This window comes from Scyliorhinus torazame, chromosome 16 (genome assembly GCF_047496885.1).
Source record: "Scyliorhinus torazame isolate Kashiwa2021f chromosome 16, sScyTor2.1, whole genome shotgun sequence".
NCBI classification, from domain to species: domain Eukaryota; kingdom Metazoa; phylum Chordata; class Chondrichthyes; order Carcharhiniformes; family Scyliorhinidae; genus Scyliorhinus; species Scyliorhinus torazame.
Window position 1 is genome coordinate 49,372,719 of NC_092722.1, and position 17,088 is coordinate 49,389,806.

Consider the following 17,088-nt stretch of genomic DNA (forward strand, 5'->3'; position numbering starts at 1 on the left):
ACGCCTGGCAGTGCCAACTAGGCACCCTGGCACTATGAGCCTGTCACCCTGGCAGTTCCCTAGGCACACTGACAGCACCAACTGGGCAGCATGACACTACCAGACTGGCAGTGCCAGGGTATCTGGGTGCCAGGGGGAGTGTCAGGGTACCACTCTGCCCTGCCCCCAGCTGCTCAGGGGTCCTTAATGGTCTGCGAGATCCCCCGAGGTGCCGTTATGCCTGCTCCACGTTTGTGGAAACCAGTGCTAAATGGTGCCCTGGTGAGACCTTGCAGGTGCAACCGTTGACTCCCGAGTGTCGGGTGCATACGGTTTCTGGGTATTCAAATGATCATAATGGCTCATTTAAATACACCAGGCAGAGCGAGTTGTAACTCAAGATTGGCCTGACGCCCGGCGATTTAGGGCTCTCGCATGTTTTGCACCCGTATCTGCGCCAGGCACAACGCGGTCGCTGAAACAGGCCCTACTTTTCAAAAGTTTCCTGAATTTAAATTGTGACTCACAACTCTTTCGTGCGGCCATGAACCACAAGTCATTCAGAAGTTGGTCCAACGCCATGAAAATTGTGGGGAGCTAGAAAGCACGGAAGAGAACCAGCCAGGTCAGAAAATGCAGGGTGTGAGCCTGCTACCCACTACCTTATCTCATGCCTGTGAAAATTGGAAGCGCAGGAAATGGAGGCAGGAATCCTGGAATTAGAATCTGTCCTCCATTTTTAAATGGCTCCAGAGTCATTCTGACTCCGTGAATACCTGAGCCTTTATGGCAGAACTGCGAATTGAAAAGTACATAGGGCGTTTTATAGACCTGAACAAAACAGTGGAGTCGTCCCACTTTTTTATTTATTCAATTCCATAAATGGGCTCACTTATCTTTCCATTCTGATGGATGAAGCTAATCTTTTTCTTTCTGTCAGATATAGATAAACGTGCTATATTTTTCCAAAATATTCCATTTGTAATTCACACTGAAATTCAAGAGGTTTGTTCGGCAACTGAACCCGCAGGATTAGCTTTCCACCGTATAGTTGCCCAAACATGCAGTATTTTTTATTTATGATTGTAAACTTTGTCTTGGAACTTCATTACCTCTTATCAATCCAGCTGCTACAATACAACAAACTATGTATTCCAGTTATTATCCACTTATTATTGTCCTTACTATGGTGCTGAGTATTTCCATAAATCCAGAGAATGAATTCTGCTCTGGGACACGTGGATTGCCATCCCAGCGAAGAGTCAAGAGTTCATCAAAGTTAGAAGATGCCTCAAGAGGCGGTGCACTCTCTGTCTCTTACCTGAACTTCAGACTGCTGTTTTTTCCATGCTGGAGGGCTTCCTATTGGCCCTCAGCTTAAAGAGTCTGCCTGGCGCCCTTGATTGGACAATGAGTCCCTCCTCTGCCCACCAAATGTCCAATTAGGAAAATCACTACGGGTGACGTTTTCCCCCACGCAGTGTTGGGTTGTGACCTCCATTTGACCACAACATCGGGGTCCCAACCCAAAACATTGGCTATCAAAGGTTATGGGTTCAAGCAGCACTACAAGAGCTTGAGCTGTTGGTCTGGCACATCAGTGCTGCACTGTCGGAGATGCTGATTTTGAGATGAAACGATAAACTGAGACTCCATCTAGCTTAATGGCACCATATAAAGAAGAGCCAGGGACCTCTCCTGGTGCTTTGCCCAATATTTATCTCGCAGCCTCCATCATGCAAACAAATTATTTAGTAATTTGTCTGATTGCTTTTCGTGGGACACTGCTCTGTGAAGAACGTTTCTTTGTTTTTCTACATTGTAAGAGTGGCTACATGAACACTACAGACAGTTACCCGCAGATCCGACCAAGGAACACATACGCCAACTTAACAGACTGATCAAGACCTCGGATCTAGATCTTCAGAGCACCCTATATGCTCTCATCCCACGTACTCCCCGCATTGGAGATCTCTACTGCCTACCGAAAATACACAAGGCCAACACACCAGGCCGTCCTATCATTTCAGGCAATGGGACCCTGTGTTAGAACCTCTCTGGCTACATTGAGGGCATCTTGAAACCCATCGTACAAGGTACGCCCAGCTTCTGTCGCGACACGACAGACTTCCTACAGAAACTCAGCACCCATGGACCAGTTGAACTAGGAACATTCCTTGTCACAATGGACGTCTCGGCACTCTATACCAGCATCCCCCATGACGACGGCATTGCTGCAACAGCCTCAGTACTCAACACCGACAACTGCAATTCTGCAACTCATCCGCTTCATTCTGGATCACAACGTCTTCACCTTCGACAACAAGTTCTTCATCCAGACACACGGAACAGCCATGGGGACCAAATTCGCACCCCAATACGCCAACATCTTCATGCACAAGTTTGAACAAGACCTACTTACTGCACAGGACCTTCAACCGACGTTATACACCAGATACATCAATGACATTTTTTTCCTTTGGACCCACGGCGAAGAATCACTGAAACGACTACACGATGACATCAATAAGTTCCATCCAACCATCAGACTCACCATGGACTACTCTCCAAAATCTGTTGCATTCTTGGACACACTCGTCTCCATCAAGGACGGTCACCTCAGCACTTCGCTTTACCACAAACCCACGGATAACCTCACGATGCTCCACTTCTCCAGCTTCCACCCTAAACACATTAAAGAAGCCTCCTCAGAAGACAAACATGGGACACAACCGACAGAATACCCTTCGTCGTCCAGTACTTTCCCGGAGCGGAGAAACGACGACATCTTCTTCACAGCCTTCAACACGTCATCGATGAAGATGAACATCTTGCCAAGGTCATCCCCACACCCCCACTACTTGCCTTCAAACAACCGCGCAACCTCAAACAAACCGTTGTTTGCAGCAAACTACCCAGCCTTCAGAACAGTGACCACGACACCACACAATCCTGCCATGGCAATCTCTGCAAGACGTGCCAGATCATCGACATGGATACCACCATTACACGTGAGAACACCACCCACCAGGTACGCGGTACATACTCGTGCGACTCGGCCAACGTTGTCTACCTCATACGCTGCAGGAAAGGATGTCCCGAAGCATGGTACATTGGCGAGACCATGCAGACGCTGCAACAACAAATGAACGGACATCGTGCGACAATCACCAGGCAGGAATGTTCCCTTCCAGTCGGGGAACACTTCAGCAGTCAAGGGCATTCAGCCTCTGATCTCCGGGTAAGCGTTCTCCAAGGCTACCTTCAGGACACGTGACAACGCAGAATCGCCGAGCAGAAGCTTATAGCTAAGTTCCGCACACATGAGTGCGGCCTCAACTGGGACCTGGGATTCATGTCGCATTACATTCATCCCCCACCATCTGGCCTGCGAAATCCTACCAACTGTCCTGGCTTGACACAATTCACACCTCTTTAACCTGGGGTTACCCCATCTCTGGATCTGTAAAGATTTAATCACCTGCTAATGCATGCATTCCAAGCATTGTCTGGCATCTTTGAATCTGTCTATATATATGTTTCTGGAACATCCCTCTTCATTCACCTGAGGAAGGAGCAGCGCTCTGAAAGCTAGTGACATCGAAACAAATCTGGTGGACTTTAACCTGGTGTTGTAAAACTTCTTACTGTACATTTTCAAAGTACTTCATTGGTTGTGAATTGCTTTGAAAATATCAAAAGATTTATATAAATGTAAATTCTCTTTTATTCCTAACATTCTAAGTGTAACAAAATCAATGATTTGTACAAATTTAGTATTACCTCTTTGTTCATGTACTCTGTGTTGCTGTTTATAAACCGTAAGCTCTCAAATGTTTTTTTATTAACAACTTCATCGACTTGTATTTCCAGTTTTTTTTAATTTTAAATTTGGAGTACCCAATTATTTTTTTCCAATTGAGGGCAATTTAACATGGCCAATCCACCTAATCTGCACATCTTTGGGTTGTGGGGTGAAACCCACGCAAACACAGGGAGAATGTGCAAACTCCACACGGACAGTGACCCAGGGCCGGGATTCGAACCCAGGTCCTCGGCGCCGTAGGCAGCAATGCTAACCACTGTGCCACCGTGCTGCCCCGTTTTCCCAGTTTTAGAGATCTGTGTGCCTGAGCCCAAGTCTTTCTCACTCTTTTCAAAGTTTTATTATTTATTACACATGCCGTCCCATTTTCTCTCAAAGTGTGAAACCTTGCATTTCTCACATGTACATACACTATGGTCCAGATCTTCTGGTCAGCAGCGATGGCCGCTGACTACAATTAAAGATAAGCCTCACAATTTCTCCTCCTTTCAGCCGGGTCTTCCTGTCCCAGAGCCACTGTTGAAGGGGATCCACCAGGGGACTGGCAAGGAGAAGGAGCAATGTACCGAGGGCTAGGTAATCTGTTTTTCAGTGATGTGATTGAGGGATACATATTGGCCATGATACTGGGGATATCTCCTTGGTTTGCCGCCTTATCCAAAGGACAGCACACCCCAACAGTGCAGCACTCGGTCAATAGGGCAATCGTGTCAACCTAGACTTTTGTGCTCAGGTCTCGAGAGTTGAACCAACTGATCTGTTTCTGTGCTGTAAAGTTCTATATGGAAGAGAAATAAGTGCAATCTGACTAGCACTTTATCAACTCATTATTGCTATATATTTAAAAAGATAAGGTAGCAGTTCCATCACTGAGTCAGTTTTTAGCTGCATACACACATTTTTCAGCAATTGGCACATTTGTCAGTGTGTAAAGAAGCCAAGTGATTGAACCATTGCAAAGACAGGTAGCTTGCAATGTAAGAATGGATTACTTTGCAAAGTATCTATTGTATTGATAAGTGTGAGGAAAAGGAGCTGCTGCTGCATTGATGTTATAGTGTGGAGGCTAATATGTGGTGTTTTGCCCAGTTCTGTTTAAAACCAATATCGTATGAATGCGAGCTTGGATTCTGCAAGGAGAGATTCTGGTTGTAAAACATTAGCAACATAATGCACATAGCTGGAAGATTTCTTATATTCGCTTTCTTTAGCTAAGTAACAAAGGGGAAGCAATGGTGTAGTGGTGTTATCATCAGAGATCCTGGGTAATGCTCTGGGGACCCAGATTCAAATCGCAACATGGCAGATGGTGGAATTTGAATTCAATCAATAAATAACTGGAATTGCAAGTCCTTCAGGGAAGGAAATCTGCCATCTTTACCTGGTCTGCCCTGCATGTGTCTCCAGGCCCACAGCAATGTGGTTCACTCTTAAATTCCCTCTGAAATCGGCGAGCAAGCCACTCAATTGTATCAAAACTCCAGAAAGTCTATAAGGAATGCAACTTAGATGGAACACTCAGTATTGACTTGGGCACCGGAAACAACTACAGCCAACTTATTCCAGCCAACCATACAAAATTCTCCTTACTAACATCTGGGGGCTTGTGCCAAAATTAGGAGAACTGTCCCACAGACTTGTCATACTCTCGGGATCATTACTTACATACAATATCCCAGAGACCACCATCCTTGGGAATGTCCTGTTCCACCGGCACTACTGATGCAGAAGAGGTGGTGGCACAGTGGTATACAATGGAGTTGCCATGTGAGTCCTTGACATCGACTGTGGATCCCATGAAATCTCATGCCACGAGGTCAAACATGGCCAAGGAAACCTCCTGTTGATTACAACATAACCCCCCCCCCCCAGCTGATAAATCAGTGTGTTGAGCACCACTTGGAGGAAGCACTGAGGGTGGTCAGGACACAGAATTCTGGGTGGGGGACTTCAAGAGTGGCTCAATTAGTGGCATCACTAATAACTGAGCTGGCCAAGAGTTGAAGGACCTAACTGCCAGACAGGGTCTGCGTGAGGTGGTGAGGGAACCAAAAGGTATAAACATACTTGACCTCATCCTCACTAATCTGCATCTGTTCATGACAGTATCGGTAGGAGTAACCACGACATGAAATGAAAATCGCTTATTGTCACAAGTAGGCTTCAAATGAAGTTACTGTGAAAAGCCCCTAGTCGCCACATTCCGGCGCCTGTTCGGGGAGGCATAGTCCTTGTGGAGCCAAAGTCCTGTTTTCACATTGAGAATACCATCCATTGTATTGTGTGGCACTACCTCCATGCTAAACAGGATAGACTTCAAACAGATTTAGCAAGTTAAGGCTGGCATCCATGAGACACTGGGCCATCAGCAGCAGTAGAATTGTATTCAACCACAATATGTACCTCATGGGCCGGCATTTCCCCCACTTTACCATTACCACCAAGCCAGGGAATCAATTCTGATTCAATGAAGAATAGGGGAGAGAGTGCCAGGAGCAGCACCAGGAACAGAAAAATGAGGTGTCAATCTGGTGAAGCTACAACATAGGACAAGCAGCATGACAAACAGCATATGCAGCAAGTGATAGAGCTAAGCGATTCCACAACCAACGGATCAGATCTAAGCTCTGCATTCCTACTACATCCAGTCGTGAATAATAATTAAACAACTCACTGGAGCAGGAGGCGACAGAAATGTCCCGCAATGATGGAGGAGCCCAACACATCAGTGCAAAAGATGAGGCTGTGGAATTCGCAACAATCTTCAGACAACAGTGCCAGTCAATGACAATCTCCAACAAGGAAGGATCTAACCATCGCTCCTTGATATTAAATGGTACTACCATCGTGGAGTCTCCCACTATCAATATCCTCAGGATTACCATTGACCAGAAACTGAACTGGATCAGCCATATAAATACTGTGGCAACCAGAGCAGGTCAAAGGCTAGGAATCTTGCGGTGAGTAACTCACCTCCTGACTCCCCAAAGCCTGTTCACTGTCCACAAGGCACAAGTCAGGAGCGTGATGGAATACTCTCTTGATGAGTGCAATTCCAAACACACTCAAAAATCTCAACATTATCCAGGACAAAGCAGCCCATTTGATTGCTACCCCTTCCACAAACATTCAATCCCTCCACCACCATTGGACAGTGGAAGCCGTGTGTTCCTTCATCATAAAGATACACTGCAGGAATTCACCAAACCTCCTCAGACAGCACCTTCCAACCCAAAGCCACTGCCGACTAGAAGGACAAGGGCAGCAGAAACATGGGAACGCCACCATCTGGAGGTTCCCCTCCAAATCACTCATCGCTTTACTTGGAAATATATCGCCGTTCCTTCACTGTGGCCGGGTCAGAATTCTGGAATTTCCTCCCTAACAGCAGTGTGGGTGTACTTTCACCTCATGAACTGCAGCGGTCCAAGAAGGAAGCTCACCACCAACTTGTGAAGGGCTATAAGGATGGGCAATAAATGCTGGCCTTGTCATTGATACCCACATCCCATGAGCAAATAATAAAGAGCTTGTTTTGATAGAGTATACTCTTTGTTACTTAGCTGAAGAGAACAAACATAAGAAATCTTCCAGGTGATACAGTATACTCAGTTTTTACCAGTACTAACATGCGGCAACCATAGGAAAGTTTCCCTTTTCTCCAGATAGTTACATATAATTGTCCAAAGAAAACTGTACGCAGTTGTTATGATTTAACTGATCTTCCTCAGATAAACGACATTTGATATTTTCTGGGAAAAATCTAATTTTATGCTACAAAATATTACAGTTTAATAATGTGCACCCTGGCAGTCTATTTTCCTTTATAAATCACTTATAAAGGTTTGCTTTGACCTGTTAAACTGGCTGAAGTTTTATTTTGTGCATATAGATGATTTATTTGGTTTAAAGCCGCAGTATGTTCATGGATGTTTCTGTACGTCACTTTCCAGATGCATTCTCTACTTGATTAGTATGGAAAGCAAATAAGAATCTGACATACCTTTTTCTTCTGGTTAATGCCTCAGTAACGAGAGGGCATCAAGATAAAATCATCACCAAGAAAATAAAAAGAGAATTTAGCGAGAAATTGTTTAATGCAAAAGGCTGCACAAGGGCATGGATTGCCGTAATAGAAAAGATGGTCGAACTGGAACCCAAACAACTTTGAAAAGAAAAATGTATAAATATTTGAAAAGGAAATAATGGAACGAGAAATGAAAATAGTTGGGGAAATGGGATTTTCAGAGAACAACACGGGTGCAATGGGGCCAATCATCTCCTTCTGTGTTATGAATTTGTTAATGCGATAAAAAAAAAAGGTAATCATGGAGAGTATGTTTTTCCCTGTAGTAACTAAACCAGTGAAATCATAGAGGAACTGGCTGTCATTCCTGTAGCATATCTGCTCAAGGGATTTGTGTAAGCAAGTGACAATTTTCGACTTTATAAAGATTTGCCAAGAAATCTGATATTTGCCTGAGATCTTGAGTTTAGACAATACCAATCTGATGCTTTTATTTAGACATGCATGGGGATTTCCGGTGATGGTGATGTGCTGAGCGGACGCACATCAGGCGGCTCTCCTCCCAAACAGAATCAAAAAAGTCAAACAATCATAAACAAAATAATCCCAACGGAAGAAAGAGAGCAACTGCAAAAAATGCCAGTGAATGGGAGCTCAATGAGCCAAAGGGATGGCAGAAGTAGTGGAAAGGGCCACGAACAGCAAGCGGACGAACCGGCGAGGGGCCCAAGAGAGGGGGAGACCATTGACCCGAGCAGCACCCTCCCCCTCGCCACCTGGAGACGGACAGCTGACAGCTCCTCAAGAAGGAGCTGGCTGCCATGAAAGAGGTGATCAGAATCAAGATCCAGGTTGTGATGACGGACGATCGACAGACTGGGAAAGAAAGTGGAGGCGCAGGAGAGGACATTGCACAACCTCCATAGAGCCTCGATGGACCAGAGCGACAGGATCGCTGCTCTGGAAGCAGAGGTGAAAAGGTTGGTGGCGCCCAAGGGAGCTTGAAGGGGAAAGTCGAAGACCAGGAAAATAGGTCCCGAGGCAGAACATGTGGATCGTGGGCCTGCCAGAAGGCATCAAGAGTAGAGACCCAACAGGCTAGATCGCCCAAATGCTGGTCATCCTAGTCGGGTGAGACAGCTTCCCCAACCCCCCCAGAACTTGACAGGGCACACAGGTCACTCAGACCAAAGTCCAAGGCGGGGGAACAGCCGAGAGCGATCATCGCAAAGTTGCATCGATACCAGGACCATGAGAGGATCCTGCGCTGGGCAAGACAGATGAAGGTGAGCACATGGGAAGGACATAGAATCCGTATTTATCAAGACATTGGGGCAGACCTGGCAAAAAGAAGGGCCGAGTTTAATCAGACAAAGTCGGCACTTTATAAAAATGGGGTGCGATGTGGCATGTTATTCCCAGCCAGACTCTGGGTCACATACCAGAGCAAGGAGTACTATTTCAATACCCTGGTGGAGGCATACGACTTTGTAGGGGCCAACGGCCTGGACAAAGGGCAGGCGAGGCAGCGATGAAGGCAAGTGGGAGGAAGATCGCTGAAAGAAACAAAAACAGAGACTCAAAGAACAATGTAACATGTTTGCGTGGGACTGTACTGCCTCATTCTGATCAGAAAGACTGGTCACAGGAGGGAGCAAGGTCATGGAAACGCAGGTGAGGGGGCAGGCAGAGAAAGCAGACAGTCGGCGAGCTTAGACAAAGGGCTAGACCAGTCTTGGGAGGGGAGCCACCGTACTAGCAGGGAGGACTAGCGCGGGAAGACAGGCAGTAAGGGGAGCCATAGCACACCTCCAGGCATGGAGGGAGTGCTGGCCAGGGAGGGGGGGGGGGGGGGGGGGGTAGGATACAGGCAGGGATGGGGAACACAAGGTGGGGGGAGATGCAGTGATGGGGGGAGAGGGGGCAGGAGTGAATAAAGAATATGTAGGAAACAAGACGGGAAAAAAGAGTTATCACTCGGATTGGCTTTGGCAGGTAGGGAGCAGGCCGAGGAAACAAGGTGGCGCCACAAGCAGCCACTTTGGAGGGTCCCTGGAAAAAGGGAGACCCCAGAGTGCAGGGGTGCATCCACATGGTGTACACATAGTTGGTGGCCATGTTGGATGCCCCCTGGACAAAGGGAAACCACTGAGCCTCATGGTGAGAACGGCGACCGCGGCCATTTTGGACGATCCCTGAACAAAGGGAAACCCTTTGTCCACCAGGTAAGTATAGTTGACCCCGCAGGAAAGGGGGGACAGAAAGCCCCCATCAGGATCATCACCTGGAATGTTAGGGGACTTAACGGCCCAGTGAAAAGATCCAGACTCTTCGCCCACTTATGCAGCCTGAAAGCCGACATAAACGTCGTGCAGGAGGCACACCTGAGGGAGAAGGGCCGACTGCGCGTAAGAAAGGGCTGGGTGGGACTGACGTACCATTCATGTTACGGGACGAGGGCTACGGGAGTAGCCATACTGATTAGCAAGAGGACGAAGTTCATGGAGACAAGGACGGTTACGGACCAAGGGGACAGTACGTCATGGTCAGCTGTGTCCGAGATGGGGCACTGGTAGTACTGGTAAATGTGTACGTGCCAAACTGGGATGACACAGACTTTCAAGATCATGGAGGAAATCCCACCAATTGATCATGGGGTGCGACTTTAACTGCGTCCAGGACCCACTGACTGTCCGATCAAACCCCAGAATGGGGAAAAAGACAGGCATGGCTAGGGAACATTCATGGAGCACATGGGACATTGGACCCATGGTGGTTCCTACACCCCTGTGAGAAGGAATTCTCATTCTTCTCACTGGTCCATAAGGTATACACCCGGATTGACTTCTTTGCAGTGGGGAAATCGGTGCTTCCAGGAATAGTAAGAGCGGAATACTCTGAGATAGTCATCTCCGACCACGCTCCACACTACACTGATGTGAGGTTGGAGACGGGCCGTGCCCAGCGCCCCACATGGAGACTGGATACAGACCTCTTGGCCGACAAGGCCTTCTGCCAAACAACATCACAGGCCATAGGCGAGTACATTACTAACAACCAGAACGGGGAAGTCTCACCTTCCACGTCCTGGGAGGCACTAAAGGCTGTGATCAGGGAAGAAATTATAGCCTATAAGGCTCGCAGAGACAGGGAAGAGAGGGCAGTCAGGCAATAACTGATCAACTCCAACTTGGAGGTCGACAGAAAGTACTCCGAGGCCCCGACTGTAGAGTTCTGGCGGAGAGGATAAAGCTACAAATGGACTTTAACCTGCTATCCACCAGGAAAGCAGTGCACCAGCTTCGCCAGACACGGGGGACCTTCAACAAGCATGGAGAAAAGGCTGGCCGCCTACTAGCTGAGAAAGTAGGCAGCCACGAGGGAGATAGCACAGGTACAAAACAGCAGAGGCAGACTGGTAACTGAGCCAAAAGAGGTCAACAGGGGGTTTAAGACCTTCTACCGAGGGCTGTACACCTCCGGGCCTCCCGACAGGGACATGGGGATGAAACGGTTCTTCGGTGGACTGGACATGCCAGTTGTGGGGGAGGACAGGCGGGGGGGAACTGGAAGCACCAAAAGGTCTGGCAGAGATCATGGAGAGCATCAGCTCCATGCAGGCGGGGAAGGCACTGGGACCCGATGGGTTCCCGGCAGACCTCTATAAAAGATTTGCGCCGGCCTGGCCCCACACCTAAGGGATATGTTTGCAGACTCGCTAGCGAAGGGTACCCTGCCTCCTACGCTAACACAGGCCACTGATAACCAAAAAAGACAAAGACCTGATGGAATGCGGATAATACAGACCCATTTTACTGCTTAATGCAGACGCGAAGATACTCGCGAAAGTCTTGGTCTAGAGACTGGGTAGCTACGTGTCAGAGGTGGCCGCAGAGGACCAGGCGGGCTTTGTCAAGGGTAGGCAGCTAACTGCGAATATCAGGTGACAGATGTTCTTCCCCCACCCTCCCGGGGAGAGAACACCAGAGGTGATTATCTCCCTGGATGCAGAAAAAGCCTTCAACAGAGTTGAGTGGAAGTACCACTTTGAAGTACTGGAGCGGTTTGGGTTAGGATCAGGGTTCACCTCCAGGGTGAAAATCCTTTACAGTGCCCCTAAGGTGAGCGTTCGGACCAACACCACCAGCTCTGAATACTTACAGCTGCACCGAGGCTCACGGCAGGGATGCCCATTGTTCCCGCTCTTATTTGCACTAGCAATTGAACCCCTGCCGATCACTCTGCGAAACGCAAAAAGCTGGAAAGGCATCGAGGGAGGCAGAGAGCACAGAGTCTCACTTTATGTGGATGACCTGCTCCTCTACGTCTCGGAACCACTGAAAGGCCTGAGAGCGATCATGCAGCTCCTGAAATAGTTTGGAGCCTTCTCGGGCTACAAACACAACCTGGGCAAGAGCGAGACTTTCCTGGGGAACCCAAACGGGGGAGGGACAGAGCTGGAGGGACTCCCATTCAAACTAGCCTAAAACAAATTCTGCTGTCTGGGGATCCAGATAGCCCACGACTGGACACGGATCCACGAGTAGAATCTGACCAGTCTGGCGGAGGAAGTTAAAAAGGACCTACAGAGATGGGATACGCTCCCGCTCTCCCTGGCGGGAATGGTGCAGACAATCAAAATTAATGTACTGCCAAGCTTCTTTATCCTGTTCAGATCCATACCAATCTTCTTCCTCAAGGCCTTCTTCCACAGCATTGGTAAAATGATCATGGCGTTTGCGTGTGTGTTGGGGTGGGGTAAGAATCCAAGAATCCCGAAATCACACTGCAAAGGAGGAAAGTAACGGGTGGTCTGGCACTGCCGAATCTACAATACTACCACTGGGTAGCTATGGCGGAGTGAGTGAGGGGATGGATACATGAACCCACCACAGAATGGGTAAGGATGGAGGAGTTTTCCTGCAAGGGAACAGCCTTCAGGGCCCTCAACATGGCAGCGCTCCCATTCCCCCCGACGAAATACACATTCTGCCCAGTGGTGGTGGCCACACTAAACACATGGAACCAGGTGAGGCAACATTTTGGTCTAACTAAGATGATCCCCTCTATCAGCGGAAACCACAAATTCCCACCACCCATGCTCGACACCACTTTTTTAAAATGGAGATAGGACGGGGGGGACGTTAAGTTAGGGACTTTTACATGGGCGACAGATTAGCGACACTGAGCGAACTGACGAAAGACCTGGAACTACCGAAAGGACAGGAACTTCGGCACCTCCAAATCAAGCACTTTTTCCGCAAGGAGACAGTAGGATGCCCCAGGGCCCCGAGAGACACAATATTAGAGGAACTGATAAACCCGGACAGTAAGATAGGGGGTAACTGCGGGAATATTTGTGGACAGTTACTGGACAGGGCAAGACTACCACTGGACGAAGCCAGATGAAAATGGGAGGACAAACTGGGGAGGGAAGTGGGTTGGGGACTCTGGAGCAAAGCACTGAGCAGGGCCAACTCCACCTCCTCCTGCGCAAGGCTCAGCCTCATGCAGTTTAAAGAGGTGCACAGAGCGCACCTAATCAGAACCTGAATGAACAGGTTCTTCCCGGAGGTGGAAGATAAATGTGAACGGTGCCAGGGAAGCCCAGCCAACCAAGCCCACATGTTCTGGGCTTGCCCCAGACTTTTAGGGTTCTGGACAGCCTTCTTCGAGGCAATGTCCAAGGTTGTGGGATGAGGGTGGAGCCTTGCCCGAGAGTGGCAGTCTTCGGAACTGCCAGAGCTACACATGGCGAAGGGAACCGACGCCCTTGCTTTTGTTTCCCTATTCGCACGCCGGAGAATCCTGTTTGGCTGCCGATCAGCCGCACCACCCACAGCTGCAGACTGGCTGGCAGACCTGGTGGAATTTCTCCATCTGGAGAAGATCAAGTACACCATCCGAAGGTCGGAAGAGGGCTTCCACAAAGCATGGGGGCAATTTGTTGGCCTATTCGAGGCCAACAGTGACTAGGGAAAGAGTAAGAGATGGGGGAAAGCAGACAAGAAGACACACTACAAGGATGTACAAAGGGAGATGGGGGGGTGGATGAGGAGGAAACACAGGGGAGCCACAGGGAAACCATGGAGAAGGGAAGGGGGAGGGGGTAGGAAGCACACACCCCGCCCCCCCCCCCCCCCCCCCAACACACAAGGCCTGCAGCAAAAACTGCAGAAAAGGGGGAGAAAAGAAACAGGAGCTCAGATACAGAACATCCAGGGTGGAAGAGGGAGATACCCAGGAGGGGAAGGGGGGAGGAAAAGATCTACCAAGAAACATGTAGATAAATGAGAAACTGTATAAATTGTAAATATTAGACACAAAAGTTTCACTCCGTAAAATTGAAAAATGGCAATAAAAATTGAAATATTTTTTTTAAAAATTATTTATACATGCGTTCTGCAAAAACTAAGGGGCTGGATTCTCCGTCGGTGGGTTCCTCCATTTCTCCGAAAGCATATCCACTTCCACGGATTTCCTAACGGCGTGGAGGTGCCCACAATGGGAAACCCCATTGGCCGGCTGCCGGGACAGAGGATCCTACTGCCGACGTGGGGGAGGGGGGGAGGGCGCACCAGAAAATGTGTGCGGCTGGGCGGAGAATCCCACCCAAGGGGTCTCCCATTTATGAAGGAGATGAGGAGAAATTGTTTCTCTGAAAATGTCATTACTCTGTGGCAATCTTTTCAGCAGAGAGAAATGGAGACAAGGGGCGTCATTCTCCGACCCCCCGCCGGGTTGGAGAATGGCTGTTGGCTGCCGTGAATCCCTCCCCCACCGAAGTCTCCGGTACCGGAGATTGGGCGGGGGCGGGAATTGGGCCACGCCGGTTGGCGAGACCCCCCGCTCAATTCTCCGGCCCGGATGGGCCGAAGTCCCGCCCAGAAATTGCCTGTCCCGCCGGCGTAAATCAAAGCTGGTATTTACCGGCGGGACCAGGCGGCGTGGGCGGGCTCCGGGGTCCTGGGGGGGCCGCGGGGCGATCTGACCCCGGGGGGTGCCCCCACGGTGGCCTGGCCCGCGATCGGGGCCCACCAATCCGCGGGCGGGCCTGTGCCGTGGGGGCACTCATTCCCTTCCGCCTCCGCCACGGCCTCCACCATGGCGGAGGCGGAAGAGACTCTCCCCACTACGCATGCGCGGGAAACTGTCGGCGGCCACAGACGCTCCCGCGCATGCACCGCATTTCCGCGCCAGCTGGCGGGGCAACAAACGCCATTTCCGCCAGCTGGCAGGGCAACAAACGCCATTTCCGCCAGCTGGCGGGACGGAAATCCCTCCGGCGCCGGCCTAGCCCCTCAATGTTGGGGCTCGGCCCCCAAAGATGCGGAGCATTCCGCACCTTTGGGCCGGCGCGATGCCCGTCTGATTGGCGCCGTTTTTGGCGCCAGTTGGCGGACATCGCGCCGTTGGGGGAGAATTTCGCCCAAGGTCATTGATATATTTAAAGTTAGTTAAAAAGATTCTTGATTGGCAAGGGAGTCCAAAGGTATAGTGGGTAGACAGCAAAGTAGAATTGGGGCCACAATCAGATCAACCATCGGCGTATCAAATGGCAGGGCAGGCTCGAGGGGCAGAGTGGCCTATTTCTGCTGCTGATTTATGTGTTCATATGTAGTGGATGAGTCGCTCAAGTGAAAATCTGTAAATGTATAACTTATAGTTGTCATGACATGATGATAGTTGATTTTCTAACTGGCATGCTCCTGTACAATAGGTGTGTTTCAGGAGAAGCCCCAACCTCTGCTAAATAACATGCGAACATCCTCAGACAAGAAGAAACGAGGGCAGAATCTCCCGTGGAATAAAGCAGGTATAACACAGATTACAAGCATAGGTCATGCGTGCCCCCTTGTGATTTTGTCTTACTATCAGTGTTTCTCCTACATTATAGATGCATGCCTCTACTGGGAGAGTAGAAAATTGAGCTCTGGACCAAAATAAGAGCATGAAAACATTCTTTGCATGAAAAAGATATGCTATTCATAACGCTTGGGGCGAGTAGTTTGAAACAGCATTGTTATGGTGGCCATAAAAGGCATCTTGAAGTATGTTCTCCATGATCTGTTGGAATATGGCATATGCTGATGAGACCGCAAAGGGCAAGCGAGTATCCTCATATAGACCCTTGTGCTTGTTGATGGTAACATCTGGGAAAACTCATCCAATTCAAGTTGAAAATAGGCATAGTTCATATCCAACTTAGTGATCATCTGGCCACCTGCTAACTTGGCATACAAATCTTCGATTTAAGGCATGGGGTATCTGTCTATTTTGGAAACTCAATTGACCATTAGCTCATAATTTGTCCGGCGTTTGGACAGGGGCGACAGGCGTGGCCCACTCTGCAAACTGTATGGCTGTACGACTGTATTATGCCTTGATTTGCCAGGCACCCAGGTTCGGTTTCCACATTTTCCTATAGGGAGTATGGATCCAGTCTAACTCTAAAATTTTTAGACGTAACATTGGGATCAACATAAATCTTGGCTTTGGCTCTTCTTATTTTCCCAAGTCCTTCCTGGAAAACTTCAAGATATTTGCTGATGACTTCATACAGTCCTCTCAATTCTCTGACCAGTTCAGGCTGATTGGTTGGAGCCCATCCCTCCCCTTTATGCTTGATCCTTGCCCCCGCACAACAGTGAGTGGGAGTCGGGCTGATTGCAGGTCAGTGTGGTGCCCTTTATTCGTAGTGGTTCCCCAGTGTGAGTAGCTAGTCTGGCCTTCGTGTCTTTTAAGCTCAAGAGTTAAATACCAGTTTGGAAGTGATCATATGTCTGCTCCCCATAACGGAGACCGCAGCTCCCATGGCCAACTCAATTTTTAATGGATGACCATTTACCAGCAGTTTCACTATTCGTGGGGCAACTTTGGTCATAATGATGCAGTTTAGTTGCATTCTCCCTGTATCTGGTAGTGGGTATACCTGTATGGTGGCCTTGGCTTCTTCCCTGAACAGCATGCATTTTGCCGATCCCATCCTCATCGCTTGTAATAATCTCGGCGAAGCCAGGCATCCAACACCATACCCTTTTATTTACATATTGGGCCATAGCCACAGCTTAAATCGCACATAGTCCAAGCCAGGGGACTTACAAAATATAGGCCCGGGTCGAAGGAGCAGGTTTTAAACTCCCACTGCTCATTTCCCATTGGGCGAGTTTCCACCTGCTCAATAGGGAAGTTCATACTCCACAAAGTCCTTTGTGGCGACTCCAGGGGTTACCAAAGTGGCGGTGGACTTGGATGA

General features: G+C 48.9%; 1 protein-coding gene across 4 annotated transcripts in view; it reads left to right on the forward strand.

Annotated features, from left to right (window-relative positions):
* disp3 (dispatched RND transporter family member 3) overlaps positions 1-17,088 on the forward strand; it is an 876,012-nt gene that overhangs the window by 749,415 nt on the left and 109,509 nt on the right. For all 4 annotated transcript variants that reach the window (XM_072478461.1, XM_072478460.1, XM_072478462.1 and 1 more), the window contains one exon: positions 15,553-15,648. In XM_072478461.1, the coding sequence (XP_072334562.1) occupies positions 15,553-15,648 (96 nt within the window). The remainder of the gene's footprint in view (positions 1-15,552; positions 15,649-17,088) is intronic.